The 20,350-nt window shown below is 36.7% G+C and overlaps 1 protein-coding gene across 1 annotated transcript in view; it reads left to right on the top strand.

Annotated features, from left to right (window-relative positions):
- Positions 1-20,350, top strand: part of CAMSAP2 (calmodulin regulated spectrin associated protein family member 2) — a 76,583-nt gene that overhangs the window by 14,353 nt on the left and 41,880 nt on the right. The window contains exons 2-3 of the mRNA XM_063298383.1: positions 9,525-9,784; positions 19,727-19,888. Of these exons, the coding sequence (XP_063154453.1) occupies positions 9,525-9,784; positions 19,727-19,888 (422 nt within the window). The remainder of the gene's footprint in view (positions 1-9,524; positions 9,785-19,726; positions 19,889-20,350) is intronic.

Genomic DNA, 20,350 nt, shown 5'->3' with positions numbered 1-20,350 from the left:
CTTTAATGTTTTCTCTTTGTGTTACTAAGTTAGCTGTATATTCTACACTGTAGCTAGAAAGGGGCTTAGTGAAACTTGCAGATTGGTAAAAATGACTCTTCTTGCTTTAGAGTTATATTGTAAAGAGACATAGCATGAAAGAGAAAAAAAAGAGGTGGGAGGAAAATTGATTTCTAGCCCAAGCTGTTGTTATTTCAGTGGATTTTTAGTATGTAATCCTAACTTCGATTGCTCCCAGTTTTAAGCTGTACTGTGGCATGTTGCTTTTAGAAATGGATGCATTTGGGTGATATAATTAGAGTATAAATTGAGATGAAAGGAACAGCACCTTTCAATTTATTTTATTTCCTTTGCAAGCAATTTGGTGTGGCAGTTCAAAAACCTTTGTTTACTTTTGCACATGGGAACATTTTGTACTATATAGAGCAGACACATAAGGGAACTGTAGCAACATCAGCACTGTCGTTACAGGAAAAGAGCTCAACTGAAGGTTATAAGGGTGAGGCAGGAAAAGAGACTGGAGTTGCCTGCATCCCATCTTGAGACGGAAAATGCAGGGCCCCACGCCTAAAGAGAAAACAGCAAAGCTGTCCATCACAATATTACAGTAATTTTTGCAATGCAAACCTTGATTTTCTTTATGCCGCAGCATCTTTGGGAAAGCAAAAAGCTTGGGCTGTGCTTCTATAATCAAGACTTCAGTCTTTCTGTGGTCAATGCCTTCTGAAAATGGAACACAAATTACTTCCTGATGTTATCTCCCTACATCTAAATTCAGCTGGGCTGATAATCATAGCAGCATTATATTTATGGTGAGCTAGATTGCCCAAACAACTAGTTTAAACTGCTTATCAACTTTATATTCTGACTTCAAAGCTCACTGGAATAGAGGAGAAATCAGCACAGAGCATTAATTTACCAAATTTAGTATTGACTTCCTAGTTAACTGAACTTGAAGTGAGAGCTTGTTCATAAATCGCCTCACACTTAAAAGAAACTTACTGTAAAGGTGCCATTTTAAAAACCTATTATGTGCAGCTCCTGTTCTTATGAAAATGAAAAAAACTGAGTAAGAATGCTTGAGTATCCAGTATTCACAACGAATATGAATCAAAGGTCCATATTTCAGCAAGCTACTTGTTGCACATTATTTGGAACACTGGATTATTTCTCGCTTAATGTCAACTCACCAACCTAAAATTAGTGGCGTCTGCAGAGTTTTTTTTTTTAAGTCAAGATGGCAGTTGTGGCAGCGTGATCAAAGCCCTGCATCTTTTTACATGTATACAACATTGACAAATGTACAAAAGGGGCAGGGCTTCCATTGTGTTGCCATGGCCCTCATCTTGACTTTCTTACTTTCCCCCATGGACGGTGCTGCATAAAGTCTTGAAATTCAAAAATGCTACTATTGTGTTGATCCTATTATGCTACCATAAATTTCCATTTATTTATTATTATAATTTGTATGCTGCCTACTCACTAGGCTTTAGATGGCTGGGTGAACATTTCAGAAGCTTGTTCTTTATCAAGGCCACAGAAATGGGGCTGGGGACACAGGAGATCTAGGAGCTGCCCAACCCTGATGTACATGAATATTAACTTTAGCTTAAATAAAACATTTGAGCTCTCGTAGACATGACTTAATGCCAAGGATCATAAAAAGAATAAAACTTAAACAGCAACAAAAATATGGCTACCTTTCAAGATTTTCATTCTACTTTGTTAAATAAAAAATAATTTTGTAACAATCTGTACTTCTGTTTCACATTTAGCTTTTTTTAAAAGCTAAATTATTTTAGTATAAATTCATCTTGTTTACCTGTACTGTTTTATTGAGAATAGACTGCTATAGTATTAAGGTATTTATTTAGGAGAAAGGAGGGGGAAGAGATATTATGGTTCATGAATACCCTTGTCAGTCAAATCCATATGAATGATAAAACCTTAATCTACAGCATCAGGATTGTTTTTGAAATATGTTGAAATCAAACAAAGCTGAAAATACTCAAGTCTCCATTTCTAAATTTAGCTTTGACTAGACAACCTGTGACCCAACCTCTTGGGTCATCATTTCAGAGGTATTTCCTTACCAGATTCCTCAATGCCTTCAACAATGGCAAAGCTTCTAATGTACTGGAAAAGTTCTTAAAAATTCAGGGAGAATCTGCCTTGAAAGTAGCCAGTGTTGAACTGTGTAGCACAGTCAAACATCAGGAGTTGACCACTGGAAATGTTTTATGACATTTTGTATTATGTCATAAAATGTTTTATAAAATTTGCCAAATTTCTATTCCATGGGAGTCATGGGTCTTGGATTTTGGACACTTTCTGTAAGATAGCCCATTTGAGGTAACTTGGTTCAAAAACTGTTGGACTATGATGCACCATTTCACCCAGTTAAAGGTTACAGAGTATCAGACAGACACAAGAGTTTTCGCAGCATATAGATATCAGTCCCACTAGGTAGCCCAGACCATGAAATCAACTCCACAAGATGTCTAAAACTACTTTTATTGAGATTGGCTATAATAAAGAATCTTGCAAGTCTGGTTGTTCTGTACTTCGTCCCCCTTCATACACTACTGTGACTCAGGAAGTTGTCTGTCTGAACTGCTTTTGAACATTATCTGGAAGTTCTGGATTTAAATGCTTTAGCCACATTTGCCTAGACAACAGAGCCTGCATATCCCTGTCATCTTCATGACTTTCTACATGTGTAATGGATATATGCTTGAAATTCTCATAATTTTCTTCAAAATGTGTATCTAGTGGAAGATTCTATAAGATCACACTGTTTTTCATTTCTTTTTACTAGAAAAAGTAATAATTTAAAGCAGTGGTTCCCAAACTTTCTCAGTTCACGGCACCCTTAGTGTCTCAGTAATTTTTTCACAGTGACCTTAGGTCAAAAGAAATACTAAACAGTTCCATTTATTAAGTCATTAGTTCAAAAATGTAAAGTATCCTGCAGTGCCCTATGAGTTTGCTGTGGAACTCTGGGATGCACAGTTTTAGAACCATCACTTTAAAGAGAATTACAAATTTGTTCAGAAAAACTAATAAACACAGTGGAGTAGGGCAAGGAAGGCAAGTCATTGGATTAGTTGCTGCTTATTTTATATTGAAGATAAATCAGATGATTTGTTGGACATTAGTCGAGCAAAATCAAACGACTTCAACATTTGAGGGATGGATCATGCTCCCCCACAGCATCTTTAAATGAATTCTGTGGTAATAAGCTATATAGTAAAACAGAACATCATGCATATTCATACAAGTGCACTTCATTTGGTTTACTTGCATCATTAGGATGTTTTTATTCCTGTGGTATCATTTTATATTTCATTGGCAAGGAATCACACATCTGCATACCCATTCACATGTATCTTTGATGACTTAGGGCAGTGTTTCTTAACCTTTTGCTCTCAGGATCCCTTCCTACTTTTAAAAATATGGAGGACCCCAAAATAGCTTTTGTTTGTATGAGTTATATTTATTGATATTTACCAATTTAAAAATTAAAATTGATGCATTTGTAAAATATTTATTTATTGAATCATGTAAAAATAATATTAAACCCATTAGATATTAACATAAACACAATATTTTCATGAAAAAAACCTATATTTTGTTAACAAATAAAAAATAATAATGTGAAGATTGACATTGTTTTAAATTTTTGCAAATATCTTCCATATCTGGGAAATAATTTTGATTTTGTGGACCCCTGAGAGGGTTTTTTTGGAGGACCCTCAGGGATCCTCAGACCACACTTTAAGAAACACTGACTTAGGGCATTGTTGTGTTTGTTATACAGCATTGTGGATGTTTTAGTGTTTAATGTTTACCATGGTTATTTTAATGTTTTATATTTATTGTAGGTATTTCATTGTATTGCATATTTTGCAGTAATTAACTGCTGTAAGCTGCCATGATTCTAATATAAGTGGTGACCTACACATGAGATATATATAGGTGCCCTCTCTCCTTTCTCCTCATTCCCTCATGTATCTTATCAGCTTATCTCCCAGTGATCCAAGCAGAAGAAGGAGAAGCCTCAGTCCTGTTTTTTGACTGGTATTAACAATGGAAGAAGGACGTGTACCTCACTGACCAGCTGGTTTTGTGTTGATGAGGTCTCAGTTGCTTGGCTTCTGGCCATTAATGGTCACATTTATCATGGACTATTTTCAGAAAGAAAACTCTGAATATGTACTCGATGTGCTTCCTGGTTTCAGTTTTTAAAGGAAAAAAAGGTCATCCCTACATACTACAGTATCTGAGACCAAAACAACAACAACAACCCATAATGAAACTCAGTTGGAAGGGACATTTTTGTCTCTGCTATTAGTACTGCAGAGACAGAAAACTACATTGGCATTTGCATGGTTGTAAGTAAGCAGTGCCCACCAATCAAATCTGTATGCTTTCTAGGAGCAATGGAGGTCTACTTCTGTGTCAGTTCAGCAGTAAAAGTTCTCCTGAGATCGAGTTTTCTCTGTGCTACTTTATGGAGGTTCATTTGAACAAATTTCTTTGAAGTTCTAAAATAACTTTAACAAGCTATTTTTCTTTCAGTACTTAAGCTAAAACTTTAAAAAGCCATTAATAGATATGACAATTTATCAGCAACAGCCCACTGTATCTGTTTCCCTGTTCATCATAGTTTTGCTAGCTAAAGTGGAACCATGAGCTTTCATCAATTAAAGCAAACTATAGAATTCTTAAATTTCTGATACTGAAAGATGTATATCAGTAGTTCTGGAGCCACAAAAAAACAATAAGTGAGACTGTACACATCCTTTCATATGTTATTCAGTGCAAAGCTCATATCTTTGAGCTTTGCACAATTAATAAAAGGCTTATGCTTTTATTAATTGCAATGTTTTGTTTTGCTTTTTAAAAAAGCTGTAGCTTAGTTTTAGGGAGGAGTTATATAGCCTTAATTTTATGATTATTTTATTTTTTAAAATTGTTAACACTGTATTCCTTTTGTTTGTAGAAGCACACTTTAAAGGGCTTGGCTTTAAAAGTGGCATAGATATTTTTAAGTAAAAAATTATTATTACCTTTGGATGATCTCCCCTAGCTGCAACAAAAATTAAATTTATGCAAAATATTTTCTGTACAGACATGCCAGAGGATACGACATGGACACGCAAGGCTTACTGGGTGCCCTCTGCAAGTACTTCCCTCATATCCCATAATCCTCAACAGGACAAATGGCTGGGAGATTATGGGAACTGTAGTCTTGGCACTAAATATTGAAACCTACTGTCATGAGTACTGATGGTGAGCAGGAGGGGGCCCCTATCCAGGGGGAAAAACGCATGCATAGTTTAGAGGCTTTGAACTTTCCTTCAAAGAAACTCAGAGCAGACCCGCCTTGAATTTTGGGTTTATCTGTGTGGGTTTCCCATGGTCTTTCAGTTTGGCGGATTTTCTGTCTACTAGAGTAGTTCAGTAAACACTAGAGACCAAGATGCTGTCTCAGCATGGTTCTTCACTCTAAGATAGGACACCTACCTCAACTATATAATTTGGGGAGATTCCCCCCAAGCATGTTAACTTACAAGTACGGTGACCATATTTTCTTGGAAAAAATAAAGGAAAAACCTGAAAAGGGCAAATCTGAAAGAAGTTCATAAGGATAAAAAGTTTTCATTGTTTATGTTTAAAACTTTGCTTTACAAAGGAAAATTCAAGAGCAAAACCAAGAAAAACTTTACAAAAATGCGTATTTTAATAAAAATATCTAAAATCAAACCATATATGTAAATTTATTTAAGCAAGACAATTCAATTTCCATATTTTTCACATGAATGTGAAAGACTGTGCATTAGTGGTACCATTTGTATGGTAAAAGTTAAATGACCAAAATAAAGGACAAAAGTGAGTTTTTGAAAAATGAATAAATCTAAAGGGCAGCTTTCTGAAATAAATGACTGTCCTTTATAATAAAGGAGGTGTGGTCACTATACTTGTAAGTAGCATAGTTATTACCAGGTTGCCTATGACATGTTTTAAAACTATTTTGTGTATTTCTTTATGTATTGGCAGGACAAAAATATTCTGTCTTCTGTTGCTGAAGTTGCACAATGTTGACTTCTGTTGTTTCTCTTGATTCTTGTTTGCTATTGGTCTGTCCCATCTTGTTCTGGGGAAATATAAAATATTTTGATAAAAACTACCATCCACTGCCTCAAGTGTCAGAAATGCAAACTTTTGAAAATAGTTTGACAGAGACTTTATTCTCAAACAGACAATAATCCTTTTCCAGCACAACAATTTATTGTTTCAATGATATTGACTAGATTTGAATAGCTTAATGGATCTGGCTATGTGAAAATGGTCCACATCTGTATGTTTGTGTACATAAGACTTACAGTGAGAAGGCCTCATTATATGAGGGCCATTCCCATTTAGAAGTTGATAGCAGATATATAGGTAGTCCTCCTTTAGCAACCACAGTTGGGACTGGCAAGTCGGTCTCTAAGTGATGTGGCTGCTAAGTGGAAAATCACATGATTTACGATTTTACTTCGGCTTTCCTTTTCCCACACTTCCCTGCCCTTTGGAATGCTCACCCTAGCACTTGGATAATTAGTAAGAAGGGAATTAATGTTTGTATTTACATTCATTGGGGAGGAAGGGATTACAAGAGAGTAAGTAGGCACACAATGGGGAATACACATCAGAAGGAATGTGCTAGCACCAGCTGCTTGCCTAGTGTTCTCAGGGCTGGGAGTTGTGAGTGCCCCAGTGCTAGCACATTCCTTTCGATGTGTATTCCCCATCGGGTGCCTGCTTATTCCCTTGTAATCCCTTCCTCTCCAATCTGTCCGCTCTGCGAGGTGGGGGGAAATGGGACAGGTGCAGGACAACACAAACTAACTGACTATAATGGTGAGCATGTGACTGAGAGAGAGATGCTGCAAAAGTCATAAATGTGCACCTTGGTCACAAAGTTATTTTTTTCAACACCATCATAACTTCGAAAGGTTGCTGCACGATGCAGTCAGTAAGCAAGGTCTACCTATATTCTGATAGTTAATGTATAGACCTTAAAAGTTATATAATCTAAAAGCAAAATTCTTGGATAGTAAATGATTTATCAGACTGGATTTGGTCTAAAAACCCTATTCAGACTTCTCCAACTCTTTCCCTTGGTTTTGTCCTCTAAAGCATTAGATCGGAGAAAACTAGCATATTTGCAATTTCCATCTTCTTATTTCTCCCAAGTATTCATCAAAAAGAATTGTAATTAGCCTTTTACTAATAATAATCTTTATTGATAATAACTGGCAGAATCTGGAAGGTGCTTATAAGATTAATGTATGTTCTAGGGGAAAAAAATATAAAGCTTTGGCGTGTTAACTGTGGAAAAATTCGTTTTAACTGTGCGTCTAAAAGTTAGATAGTATCCAATGTACATTATGGAACATTTTCTTTATTATTGTTGCCGTGTCATGTTGCTGGTGTCCATATAAGTGAAATTATATATAATTCGGAAGATCCAAGATCAGATAAATTTTTGGCAACGTTTTGCAGCTACCTGGGAGAGGAGCATGTATTGATCATTTTGCCTGATGTTGTTTCAGTTACTGCAACCAGTTAGAGGTATTTTGAAAGGAAGATAGTGCTGGCAGAGGTTAAAGAAATCCTTCTCCCCCAACTTCAGTCTTCAAAGCATCTTCTTAAACCTGCTAATTTATATAATCTTTCCGGTCATGTATAGTTTGTGTTTGGCTGTTCATGTTTCCAGGCTGATGAGCTGAACCAGCAAGTTATAAATTTAACAAGTAGGCTTTGTTTCCACAGCTGTCCTTTTCTTATTGAAGTGGTACATCTGTGTCAATATTATATCACTTCTGACTCAGACTCACAAAATTATCTTCCCTACAAAACAAACCAGCATGTTGGGGAACTTGTTAATTGATGAGATATATAGGAGCTTTTTTTTTTTTTATGGAGTGGATTTTAAACCATATGAAGCCCCCGTTTTTGTCTGAAGTTGTTATAACCAAGCACAAGTTTATCATTTGAATTAAAAATAGGCTTCAGGCAGAGAAGACTTTTTAATTCTTGAAAGGCGTGGAAAAGTCGCTCCACTGGATTGTGGATGGATCATGGGCGGTGGCGGGAAATGAGAGAGAGAGAGATGTTTTGAAGCTTTATTTTCCTTTTTTAAATTTTTAAATTTTTTAAAAAGGAAGATAAAAACTAAGACAAACTAATATAGAATAAGAAAAAGAAAAGAAAAAGAAAGAAATCAAAGACAAAGCTAAAAGTGCAAGAAAGGGGGGTAAAAGGAAAAGAAAAATAGAAAAGAAAAAAGATATAAAGAAGTGGCTTCCAATCTTCTTTATAGCAGTCACAAGTACAATTATAAATTTACCTCTTACTGTACGGTTGCAACATAACTCTCTTCTTTCTATAATCTATCCTGTCTAATCATCAAAACCATAAACCATAAGTTCATTTTTTTCTGTTTTACACAAAAAGTCCATAAGACGTTTCCAGTCAGCAATAAACATAGATATTGTCTTTTCCCTGATCAAAGAAATCAATTTAGCTATCTCAGCAAGTTCCATCATCTTCACCAACACTGTGGGTAATGCCAGATATTTCCATCTTTGTGCATACAATAATCTTGCTGCAGTTATCAAATACAAAAACAAAGTCCCATGACTTTTTTCCAACTGTTTGTCCATCAATCCCAAAAGAAAATCTTCTGGTCTCAATTGTATATTAATCTTTAAAATCCTCTGAATCAGTGTGTGTATTTAAAATCCAAAAATTTCTAGCTTTTTTACACATCCACCAAACATGATAAAATGTCCCTTGTTGTTCACATTTCCAACATAAATTTGAAGTGCCTTTATACATTCTAGACAGTTTCTCTGGTAACATATGCCAACCATCCATCATTTTATAAATATTCTCATTAAGATTATAACAGTGTAAATTTCAGTCCTTTCTGCCACATATTTTCCCATTGTTCCATCTGTACATTATAAACAAAATTTTTAGCCCACTTTACCTTACATTCTTTCACTTGTTCTTCTGTTTAAAATTTCAATAAAAAGTTTATACATTTTAGCAATTACATGTTCATCATTTGTATACAATTCTATTTCAAACTCAGTCTTACAATGTTCACAAGCATAAACTCTTTTGTCTACTTTAAATCTTTTTAATAACTGTAGATAAGAAGACCATTGACAACTATATCCCTCTGCCACCAGTTCTTCTCTTGATTTTATTTTACATTCTCCTTGGCAAAATTCTAGTATGTCACAATAAGTTAGCCATTTATGTTTGCCTATTATTTCTTGTCTATAAAATGCTTCTTGTGCTGAGAGCCACAAAGGTGTTTTCAGGCACAACCTGGGTTTGTATCTATTCCACATTATCAATATGGCATGTCTAACAAAATTATTTTTAAGATCCACATTAACCTTGACTTTGTCATACCACAAATATCAATGCCACCCAAATTTTTTTTTCCATTTTTCCAGAAAATATACCAGATGAGCTTCGAGAACCCTTTTATACGGATCAGTATGATCAGGAACATATTAAACCTCCTGTTGTTAACTTGCTGCTGTCTGCAGAACTTTACTGTCGTGCGGGGAGTCTCATCCTGAAGAGTGATGCTGCCAAGCCACTCCTCGGTCATGATGCTGTTATCCAAGCTTTGGCACAAAAAGGCCTCTATGTTACTGACCAGGAGAAACTGGTAACAGAGAGAGACTTGCACAAGAAACCTATTCAGATGGTGAGTGTTGGCATTACTGTGTTAGTTCTTGGTTGTTCTTGGCAGTATTAGCACTCTTAGCAGCAGTACAGTGTTTTTTTATTATTATTATTATTATTTCAATAAATTAGCGACTAAAATTTCAGAAACTGAAGGTACAAAATAGCTACAGAGTTAAGAGGTGAATTGTATAGTTCTTCCTGGTTGCCCCCAATTGCTTGAATTATTCAAATTCAAAAATCTTGCTAATTGAAAAGATGGTTGTTTAACGTATTTAAGAATTCGGTCTTGTTTATATATGTGTGGACTCAAATTTAGCAAGAATAGTCAGTGCGATGAAATCAGTGGGACGACTTAGGCATGACTAGATGATTTAAATGAATCTACTCTAAGTCTGGAGCCAACTCCCCATGTTTTCCTGTTTTAATTAAAATACTGTAGTTTATCTGTCCATATGAATGCCTTCATTTAGATTTCCAACTCCCCATGTTTTCCTGTTTTAATTAAAATACTGTAGTTTATCTGTCCATATGAATGCCTTCATTTAGATTTCGATAAAAAAAATGTTGGTGTCAAACAAACAACTATTTTAAAGAGGTTATTCCATCTGAGGGTCACAACTGTAAGTAACCACATGCAGATGTAGAAGTACAAACCCAGTGGAAATGTTTCAGTGACTTTTACTGAAAAAGTACTTTTTCAGTAAAAATCACTCAGGTATTTGACAAGTACTTTTCCTAAAATTAGCATCTGTTTAGCTGAATGAACAGTGTAGGATTATAGTGAGTATTATAGCATATTTATTTTTATTTATTTATTATTAAATTTATATTACCGCCCATCTCCCCCGATGGGGGACAATATACATTGTACTTTACTCTCTGAGTCTTGGATGGAATAGTGTTGAAACACTCCACTCATAAGCAGTATTGAGAGGTATCAGAATTTTTGAATTCGTTATTAATGAAATAATTCAGTTAATGTAATCTGCAGGGGGGGATTTTCAGTGACAGAAAGGGGGAATGTCAAATTGGATTTTTTTAAAATCCAGAATTCACAGTCCAAGAATGTTTGATAGCAATTTTTAGCTTGCTTCCAGTGTGCAGTTGCAAGAAAAAGTTGGGCAGAATCTAGTATATCCTTTGGTTCCATAGGATAACAACTGCCCCCAATTAGCTTGGCACAGAAGGCAACAAGGGTACATTGCCAACGTTCTTTGCAATGCTCAACAATTCTGTACCCAGCATAGTTGTATGAGAACTATGAGGAAAATTCCCTGTCGGTGAGACTCTTGGGGGAGGAGGTTGGGGGAGGGATGGAGACCCTGGCTTAGAATAATTAAACAACCACAAAAAAAAGCCAAGAATGTTTCCCTATTCAAAAAACCGAAGACTGGAAAAATGAAATACTTTTTACTAAGATGTTTGGTAGGAGTGCAAAGAATCATGAACAGAAACACAAACCCACACGTATGTATCATGAGGAAAACACATGCTTACATAAAACCTAAATGAAGCCACCTGCTCAGGTAATCTGCTAAAATGATAGTTTAGGGAGAAAAATGATCAAATGATACAAACCTTAGTCTGTAAGGGATGGTTAAGGACATCTGAAGCACTGGAAGACAGGGCAAAGGGCAAGAACACTTCATTTAGAATTCTGGAATTGAGAGAAGAGCATCACGGGCTTTTCTCTCCTTACCTTGCTGTACCTTCCTGTCCTGCAGCATTTTGATACAGGTATTATACACTTCTTTTGATACAGGTATTATACATGGGCAAACTCTAAATCAATGGGGCAATGCAAACAAAGGAAATTATAGCAACATTGGCAGAGGGAACCTCCTGATGAGCTTTAGTGATCAAGAGATCGAGCCATGATGAGGCTTTTCTTCTTAAAGCTATATAGCATAAAGTGTAACAAAATGTGATAGAGAAAAATATACAGATATAAAATTTAACAACAAACATATGGTTGAAAGATTTACGTCTATCTCATTGTATTTTTCTTAGTTGTGTGAGAAATTTGGCTCCAGCTGCCTAGTTGAAACATTTTTCTGATCCTGTGAATTCCATTCTTGCCAATTTAAAAGAGGTCTCCAAGAGGCATCTACGGGCTCCCATTTCTTGCTATCTTACATGAACAAGTTATAGGGAAAATTGTACTCCTTAAAAGTGTTCTCTTCTGAAGCGTTCAAGCAACTACTGATTGAATTACATCTTTAGAAGAGGAATACGTTTAACAATTACATGTTAAGCCCTATACTATGGCTTTTTAATTATAGTGGTATCTGTATTATGGTCACTGACCAGGCTATGTTTTCCTGTGCAACATCTTGATTAGACAAAGTAACCTTCAGTCTATAGAGGAATGAAACAGTTTCTACCAGTCTCTTTCCCTGGAGATAGAATCAAAAACTGACTTTAAATCAATATGGGGAGGAGGCGTAAGCATGCATGTATTTCTCTGTTAGGAACTGTAGGATCACACAGTTCCTGCCCTCTGTAAAGCCAGTTTGTTCATCAGCTAGAGATTTCTCCTGTTCTAGCCAGTCCAGAAACTTGTAGGATAGAAAGTGTGCATATAATTTACTGAGTGGCTAAGAGACTGATCGGACAATAATTGGAAGAGTTTTGGAGAGTAGCCTCTGGCCTGTGTGTGTATCCATATACACATGTGCACAAATCTATTTAAGTAGCCCTTATAACACATTTGTTGGGAGAAAAAAATCGCCAGAACTGACAACCCTAGCTGACAGGCAAGGGAAACTATTCAGTATACAGTCTCTGTGTGTTTGTGCATGTGTGTGTGTTGAAAAATACTAAAACTTATAATCCTCCTTTTTGGGAAGTGGATTGCCTAAAATTCAAAGTTGGCTTCCTTTCAGATAAATACAATCAGTTTAATTTGATGATAATTGGTGAAGTTCTTTTCAAGACTGCTTGGAATTTAATCTTCCTTTATTCCGTTAATGTGCTTGTCATATGAATAGAGGGTAATACTTTGTTTCAAATAGTTCAGATCTCTAAGGGCCAAGCTGATAAACGGAACAGAAACTCCTCCAGCTGCCAGAAGTACATTAAGACAAGTTACATTTACTGTTGGAAATTATTAGTTTATTCCTCCTCCAGTTCAGATGAGGAATGGGATAAACCAAAAAATTATAGGACAAGGAATTCCTGAAATATGGAGCAAATCTACAGTATTAAGAACCATTCACTCACTATAGGTTTTTCAAATCAGCTGCAATGTTTATTTTCAGATTCCAAAGAAGCCTTTTTTATATTAAATTTCTAACCTAATAAAGGGAGGCTTCAGCATGCCAAGGGAATAATGTGCTTGAATCACTGCCCAGTTGCTCAGCTTTCCCTTTTGTCCAGCTGTCAGTCCTCCCCTGGCCTGCCATAACCCTGCATTCACGAGATGGGAATGTGAAGGTCAGCTTTCCCAGCAAATCTGTTTCACTGCAGATGATCATCCTGCAGGCTCTGTATTATAGTAAGGACTAAAGGGACCACACGTTTTGGTAAGTATATTTTTCACCTGTGCCCATTTTATTTATTTATTCAATTAATTAATTAAGTTTTACCCTGCCTTTATTATTTTTATAAATAACTCAAGGCGGCAAACATACCAAATACTCCTTCCTCCTCCTCTTTTCCCCACAACAACCCTGTGAGGTGATTTGGGCTGAGAGAGTGTGTCACTCAGCCAGCTTTCATGACTAAGGTAGGACTAGAATTCACAGTCTCCTGGTTTCTAGCCCAGCACCTTAACCACTAGACCAAACTGGCTCTCTCTCATTTTTATGCTGCTAATGCATTTTTTTTAAAGTAGGGCCCCACTAAGACCACCTACCCCAGTGGCCTATAAAAAGCAAAATCTGAGAGAATTTCCTAACTGCAGGGCTATTTATTTACTTACTTATTGACATTTCATAATATTCCAGTTAAAATATAAAGACAACTAAGTATATGTTGCTTTTCTGCTTCTCCTGAACCTATTATGAAGAGAATATATGGTCTGTCTTGTGCCTGCTTGGATTGCCTTTTCAGGAAGCTATCTAAAATATTACAAGGACAGAGAAAATACCTTGTAATAGAAAGGTATTTCAAAATTGACTTTAAAGGAAAGAAATAAACCAGAAGGCATTTCAGATGAATGTTACGAAACAAGGAAAGGTAAATGTGCAGTTTTATCCTACAAATGCTGTTTCCTTGACGTACAGATTACAAAAATACCCAGTACTTTTCAAATCTCTTTTTGGAAAAGTATTTGTAAATAGAATGAATAGTCTGTGGCTCTCTATTAATACTTTTCAGAGATTTTTAATTCTAAATAGTAGGCCCCAGTTGAAAAATATGCACATTGCCCCAATCAAGTAATTCTGTCTAAGGCATTTTTGGAATCATGACTTGCTGAAATACATGTTTTATTTTAAAATTTGATTTTTCCAAAATATCAGCTTAATGGCAGAAGCATGGCAATGTGTGATATGCTATGTATGTATATTCACACTCTAAGAAAGCAGATGTTGGTGATTTTTTTTTTCTAATGAGAGAAAACAATCCTATGGTTCTCATTCCTGGAGATCTGCTCGTGTAATTAAAATGTTATGCTAGTTGTATATTTGACAGGGCTGGAATCAGGGGAGTTACTTTTATTGAATTTGTCTTGAGAGGCGGAATAATAGTATAAATATTTTGACTGCCTTATTTGGTTGTGTGTGTATGTGTGAGGGGGAGAGAAGGAGAGAAAAAGAGAGAAATCGCATAGAGCTGAGTGTTGTATACATACTACATTGTGTTTGAACATACATCTTCAGTGTACAGCCTACAGTGATTCAAAATAGTTGTCTGCCTGTATGCCAAGCTAGTGTTAGTTAATAAAGTCCTGAATCTTTAACGGCAGTGATACACCTATGTAGTAATATACCTATGTAGTACTTAATGGTGGAACTCAGTGTTTTAAGATGATCTCACAGAATAAAACTTGTATTGCTTCTGAGGAGGAAGTCCACTGAAGACTGTTCCTTGACTTTAGAACAACTGTGACTTGACTCTAACATCCAGCCTTTTCAAAGGATTTCTTATAAATTGGTACCTCAATCCAACGAAGCCAACACAGACATAGAAAATAGACATTGGTGATGCGTACGGAATGATAAATCCGTGGGTCAAAACAGATTAGTTTCATGTGGATCTTCATTTCATCTGTTTAATGCAGTTGTACATGTATAACTTCACTTTATCATCACATTTCATACCAATCAATCGTTAGGGAGAAGTAGTTAAAGACAAGATTGAATCCTTCCTTGTAAAAAGTTCTACACTGTAGCTGCTATTTCTTTGATGCCTTCAGTAGCTGAATAAAAACAAGTATGTTGTCCTCAGTCACAAAAACACTCATTGTTGTAAACTTAATATACAGTATTTCTAAATGCCTAAATGACAATAAGGCCATATTTACTGATTTTACTCTTTATCATTGTAGCTGACATTTAAAATATTGATTTTAAGTGCATTTAATATTAAGCTTTGTCAGTAAAACTTGTCTTGTAGGCTCAGGTTGGGTCAGGTTTATTTAATGAAATGCACTTAGAATTGTTTTGGCTGAAGTCCTATGCCAGTTTGTACACCTTCTTCCCCCACCAAATTCAGTGGGAATTATTTCTAAGAGACAAATACAGCACTGTACTGTATATACTACAAGGGAATGAACCAGGCAGTCCAAAGTGTTTTAATATTTTGTCATTTGATGTACTGAACTAAAAACTATATATAAAATTGTAGACTTTAACATAAGGGTTGGCCACATATATTTTGATTATCTGCAGAGTTTTTGACCATAATAATTGTGAAGTATCCTTGGTCCAAAACATGAGAGGAAGGGTTACCCTAGTTAGGCTGCAAAGATTTACAGCCCAGATATGGTAGCCTTAATGACAAGTGATCATCAGAAAGCCCTAAGCTATTTACAGAGTAAAAGATTAAAGTCAGTTTCTTAAACTGAGTTAGGAATTCAGCTGGCAAACAATTTAGATCTGGTTCAACTGCAAATCCATATCTTTTAAAATTTGGGTAGAGGGAGTAAACTTTCATCATGTCTATTTTTGTGTGCTTCTAGATGAGAATGCCGTTGTAAATTATCTGATCTCAAATAAAAAGCACAAAACAATGGTGGCTTTTAATACTGATATTTAATTCTTATCCTTTTGGCAAAAAATCCATTCTTTTAATAACACTGTTTCTTAATTATGTCAAGCTTAGTATTAGTCACTGATTAAATTACTTCAGGAAAATTCATGCTGTAGCAAAAAACAAAGGATCACTGTAGTTTCCTCTGACATTACAAAAAACAGTGGTTACTGTGAGTAATGTTATATTTAAAATGGCTTAGTTTCCATGGAGATAGCTTCCAAGGTGAAAAGAAGACTGTCACTTTTGAGTAATTACCTCAGTCATTCCTTTGGCATATGTAAGCATGTGCATCTAAGAACTATTTTTCAGTCTTCTTAGGATTCTGCAGGTAGCAGTGAAGGGTGCAAATGTTTCTGGTTTTGAATTGCAGAATAGGATGCATCTGCAGCAGCCTTTCATAAAAATACATGAAGGGACAAGTGTGCATTTTCTGTCTTGGATATGACTAACATGTTGGGCATTGGAGCATGCTAATGTCATGTTTTCATCCATAAACCATGTCATGCTGTAAATACATTCTGACACATACATCATGAGAGAGAATGAGTATGTGAAAAAAGCCAAGAGGAGAGAGAAATACTACAATGGAATCCATCTCTGAATCAATTTTGCACATTTTCAAAGAATGCCAGAAAAAAAATCTTATTTTTATATCATATAATGGGTGACCATTCAGATGACCATAAAAGAGCAAGACTATGTAATAACCTTGAGTTCTCCCTTGTAGTAACAGACCAGCATTCACAATATAATTTCACTAGCCATCACATCTCACAATATCTCTCCATTGATTTATATCAGTCTAACACTAGGGCAGAGAAAGACTAAGTGGATGATGCTTTATTTTCCTTTCCGGAGAAAAGAAACATAGAAATTGCTAAATTTCATCTGATATTGCTGTATCCCCAAATGGGATTTGTTGTGTATTAAAGCAGATTTCTATCCCCTGGAAACCCTTCTATCAATTCATCTCATGTTAACGTTCTGACCTGAAGAGATGATCATGTGGACATGTATGATCAGATATTGGAATGCCAGGACAAGAATTAGAACTATAAGGAAAGTAGTGTTGGCAGAATGCTGGGAAAGCCTTTAGCCCAGGAGAGATCAGAAAAGTCACACACCAAGCATTTCTATAAAAATAATTTATTTACAGAAAGCAAAACAAAAGCAAAACATATTTAAAGGACTTAGCTCTCATTGAGAGCAAGCCTGGCTTGCTACATATTGGCAGAGAGAAAAAAAGAGGAAGTAAGAAACAAGTCTGGGCAGGATCCTCCCCCCAGGCGATTTGCATGAAGCACGTGAAAGGAGACAATCAAATACAACCTCTTCACCCGGCCAAAATGATGAGGTACAATAGCAGTCTTAATCGTTAGTAGGAAAACCTCAACAAGTAGCACCTTCACATTTTTTAAACAGAGAGAGCTCATTCTTCCTTTTTTTTCTTCAAAAAAGGAACATTAAGTCAGACATTAGTATATGACTAGACAGATTAATAGCTTTAGAATAATGTTCAAATAATTAAAACATGATTATACAATGCAAAAGTACATAATTCCAGAATTGGGTGAAAGAAGAAAGTAGAGAAGAAACATTTGCTATGGTGCTTGGGAAAAACTGTGCTTCAGGACTCAATAAACTTCAACCAAGCATGCCTAAAGCTCCTAATAAGCAACAATTAAAGGAGATTTTAAAGATTGTTTGGCACATCAAATCTTTTAACAAAAGGTTTTTAATTTTAATTTCATTTTTTTTAAGTCAGCATTTAATATTTAGAAATGCAAATGTGCAATTAGACAAGATGGAAGGAAAGGTTGAAAATAAGGCAATACTTACTCCTCCCTTTACTCTTGATTTCAGTCATTGCAGAAATTCTATATGAGGCTGCAGCATGTGGTGCACTCCCTTCTTAAGAGGCCATCCTTGGACCCAACAGTATTGAATAACGTTCATCCAGTTTCTAACCTCCTGTTTCTAGGGAAGGTTGTTGAGAGGGTGTTGTTGCTCAGCTGCAGAAGGCCCTGGATAAGGTGGATTATCTAGACCTTTTCCGTTTGGGTTCAGGCTGGAGTACATTATTGAGATGGCGTTGGCCACATTGTGGATGATCTCCACAGGGCTTGGGACAGAAGTAGTATACCTGTCCTGGCCATCTTGGATCTCTCAGCAGCTTTCAGTACCATCCACCATGGTATCCTTCTTGACAGGCTCCAGGGACTGGGAGCTGGAGGCATTGTTTTATAATGGTTCTCCTCCTCCTGTGGCCAGTTCCAGTCGGTGTTGGTGGGGAGGAGAGATCTAGCCCTATGGTGTGGGTTGCCTCAAGACTTGGGTCTCTCGCTGCTCCTATTTAACATCTATGTGAAACCTCTGGGTGAGGTCATTCAATAGTACGGGGTGTGGTATCATCAGTATGCTGATGATACCCGGTTATACATCTCTACCCCTAGCCAGGCAGGTGATGCTGTTGTGGTGCAGACCCAGTGCCTGGAGGCTGCGAGGGTCAGGATGGGGAGGAACTGAGTCCAACTCAACTCTAGCAAGACAGAGTGGCTTGTGGTTTTTGGTCCCCCAGGTTCTGGTGATGTTTATCTTGATGGGATATCACTTTGCTGGACAGAACTGGTGTGCAGTTTGGGGGTCCTCCTGGATTCATGGTTCCTACTTGAGCAGGTAGCAGCCATGGTTAGGGAGGTCTTTGCACAGATTCATCTTGTGCACCAATTACACCCATTCGTGGAAACAGGAGGCCTTGCTTATGTTCACTCACACCTTGGTCACTTCTCAGTCAGACTACTGGAACATATTTTGCATGGGGCTACCCCTGAAGACCAGCCAGAAGTTGGTGCAGAATGCAGCAGCATATGCAGTATTGGGCACCCCTTGGTTTGCTAATATTACACCTCTGTTGCATGAGCTGCACTGGCTCTCAGTTTTTTTCTGTGTGCAATTCAATATGCTGGTTATTATCCTTAAAGCCCCACATGGCATGGGGCCAGGTTATTTGTTGGACCGCCTCTCCTTGAGAGTATCTGCCTGTTCCACCATATTGGATAGAGTGGGCACATTCTGGGTCCCTTCCTTGAAATACTGCCGTCTAGTGGGACCTAGGAAGCACACCTTTTTCTGTAGCAGCCCCTGCCCTGTGGAACACTCTTCCCTAAGATCTGGCAGCCCCACCCCCCACCCCACTTCTCAGTCTTCTGGAAGACCATAGGAATTGGCTCTTCCCCCAAGTGCTGGGATAGGATGTAGTTGGAACCTGAAGATGGTGGTCTTGGTTGCATCAACGGAGAAGGATTGTGGTGTTTTTGTTTTGGTTTTCCTTATGTTTTGGTTTTGCTGCTGTTGTAAGCTACCCAGAGTTGTGTCTCTTAAGATGAGCAACCATATACGTCTTTTAAATAAATAAGTGAATAATTCTAAGTTTATCCAATGGATAACTGGACACATGAGGACTTGAGTTTTTAAAATTGTATTACACGTTCAAGCATAGGAGAGGGCGAAGTAATACCTTTGTTTCTGGAAGTAAACATCTCGTATAGCATTAAATCCTGGAAAATGTTCAGAAGAAGCTGCCTGTTACATTGTTCCAGTACACGTTTAATTCCCATTTGACCCGATGTTCTGTAAAACTTAGAACATGTTCTTTGCCATTTATTTTGTACTCCAACTGTCAGATTCCTTATGGAAATAAATCCTTCTGGCTCCCTCTGTGCTGGTGTTCCACCTGCTAGTGAAAACATTATTATCTTTGCAGAGTGCTCATTTGGCTATGATTGACACCTTAATGATGGCATATACTGTAGAAATGATCAGTGTGGAAAAAGTTATTGCATGTGTACAGCAGTATTCCTCCTTCTTCCAAGCTACAGAACTGCCCTATGACATAGAAGATGCGATCATGTTCTGGATAAATAAGGTAGGCATTTCATTTAACCATTGTAGTGTGTTTGAGGAAATAAATGATGCAGCACATCACTAACGTCACTTACTTGACTGCTTTTTATCAGTCTGCTTTCAGTTTCTAATTGAGCAGAAATAGTATCAGCTAATGTATACCTCCAGCTCAGATTGGTGGATTTCTAAACACGCTTGGACAGTCATATTTCTTTGCAAAGTTTGAATGTTATGCTACAGCTTTAAACCAAAATGCAAAGCTGTAAAAGGGGAAAAGAAAGAGCTTGCACAAATATTGTCATTCATTTTCATGATTTGGAGAATTATTAAATTATTCAGCCATTATGATATTAACGAAACAAAGTTGTTAAGAATAATAATCTATTGGATATATGCACGAAATACCTAGGCAGGGGTTGTTTAGCCCAATTTGTGTTTTCTGAATTTTCACCAGGAACAAATCATGACCATTATTTCTTACAAC

This window comes from Candoia aspera, chromosome 3 (genome assembly GCF_035149785.1).
Source record: "Candoia aspera isolate rCanAsp1 chromosome 3, rCanAsp1.hap2, whole genome shotgun sequence".
Lineage (NCBI taxonomy): Eukaryota > Metazoa > Chordata > Lepidosauria > Squamata > Boidae > Candoia > Candoia aspera.
This window is presented reverse-complemented; position numbering and strand designations above follow the sequence as displayed.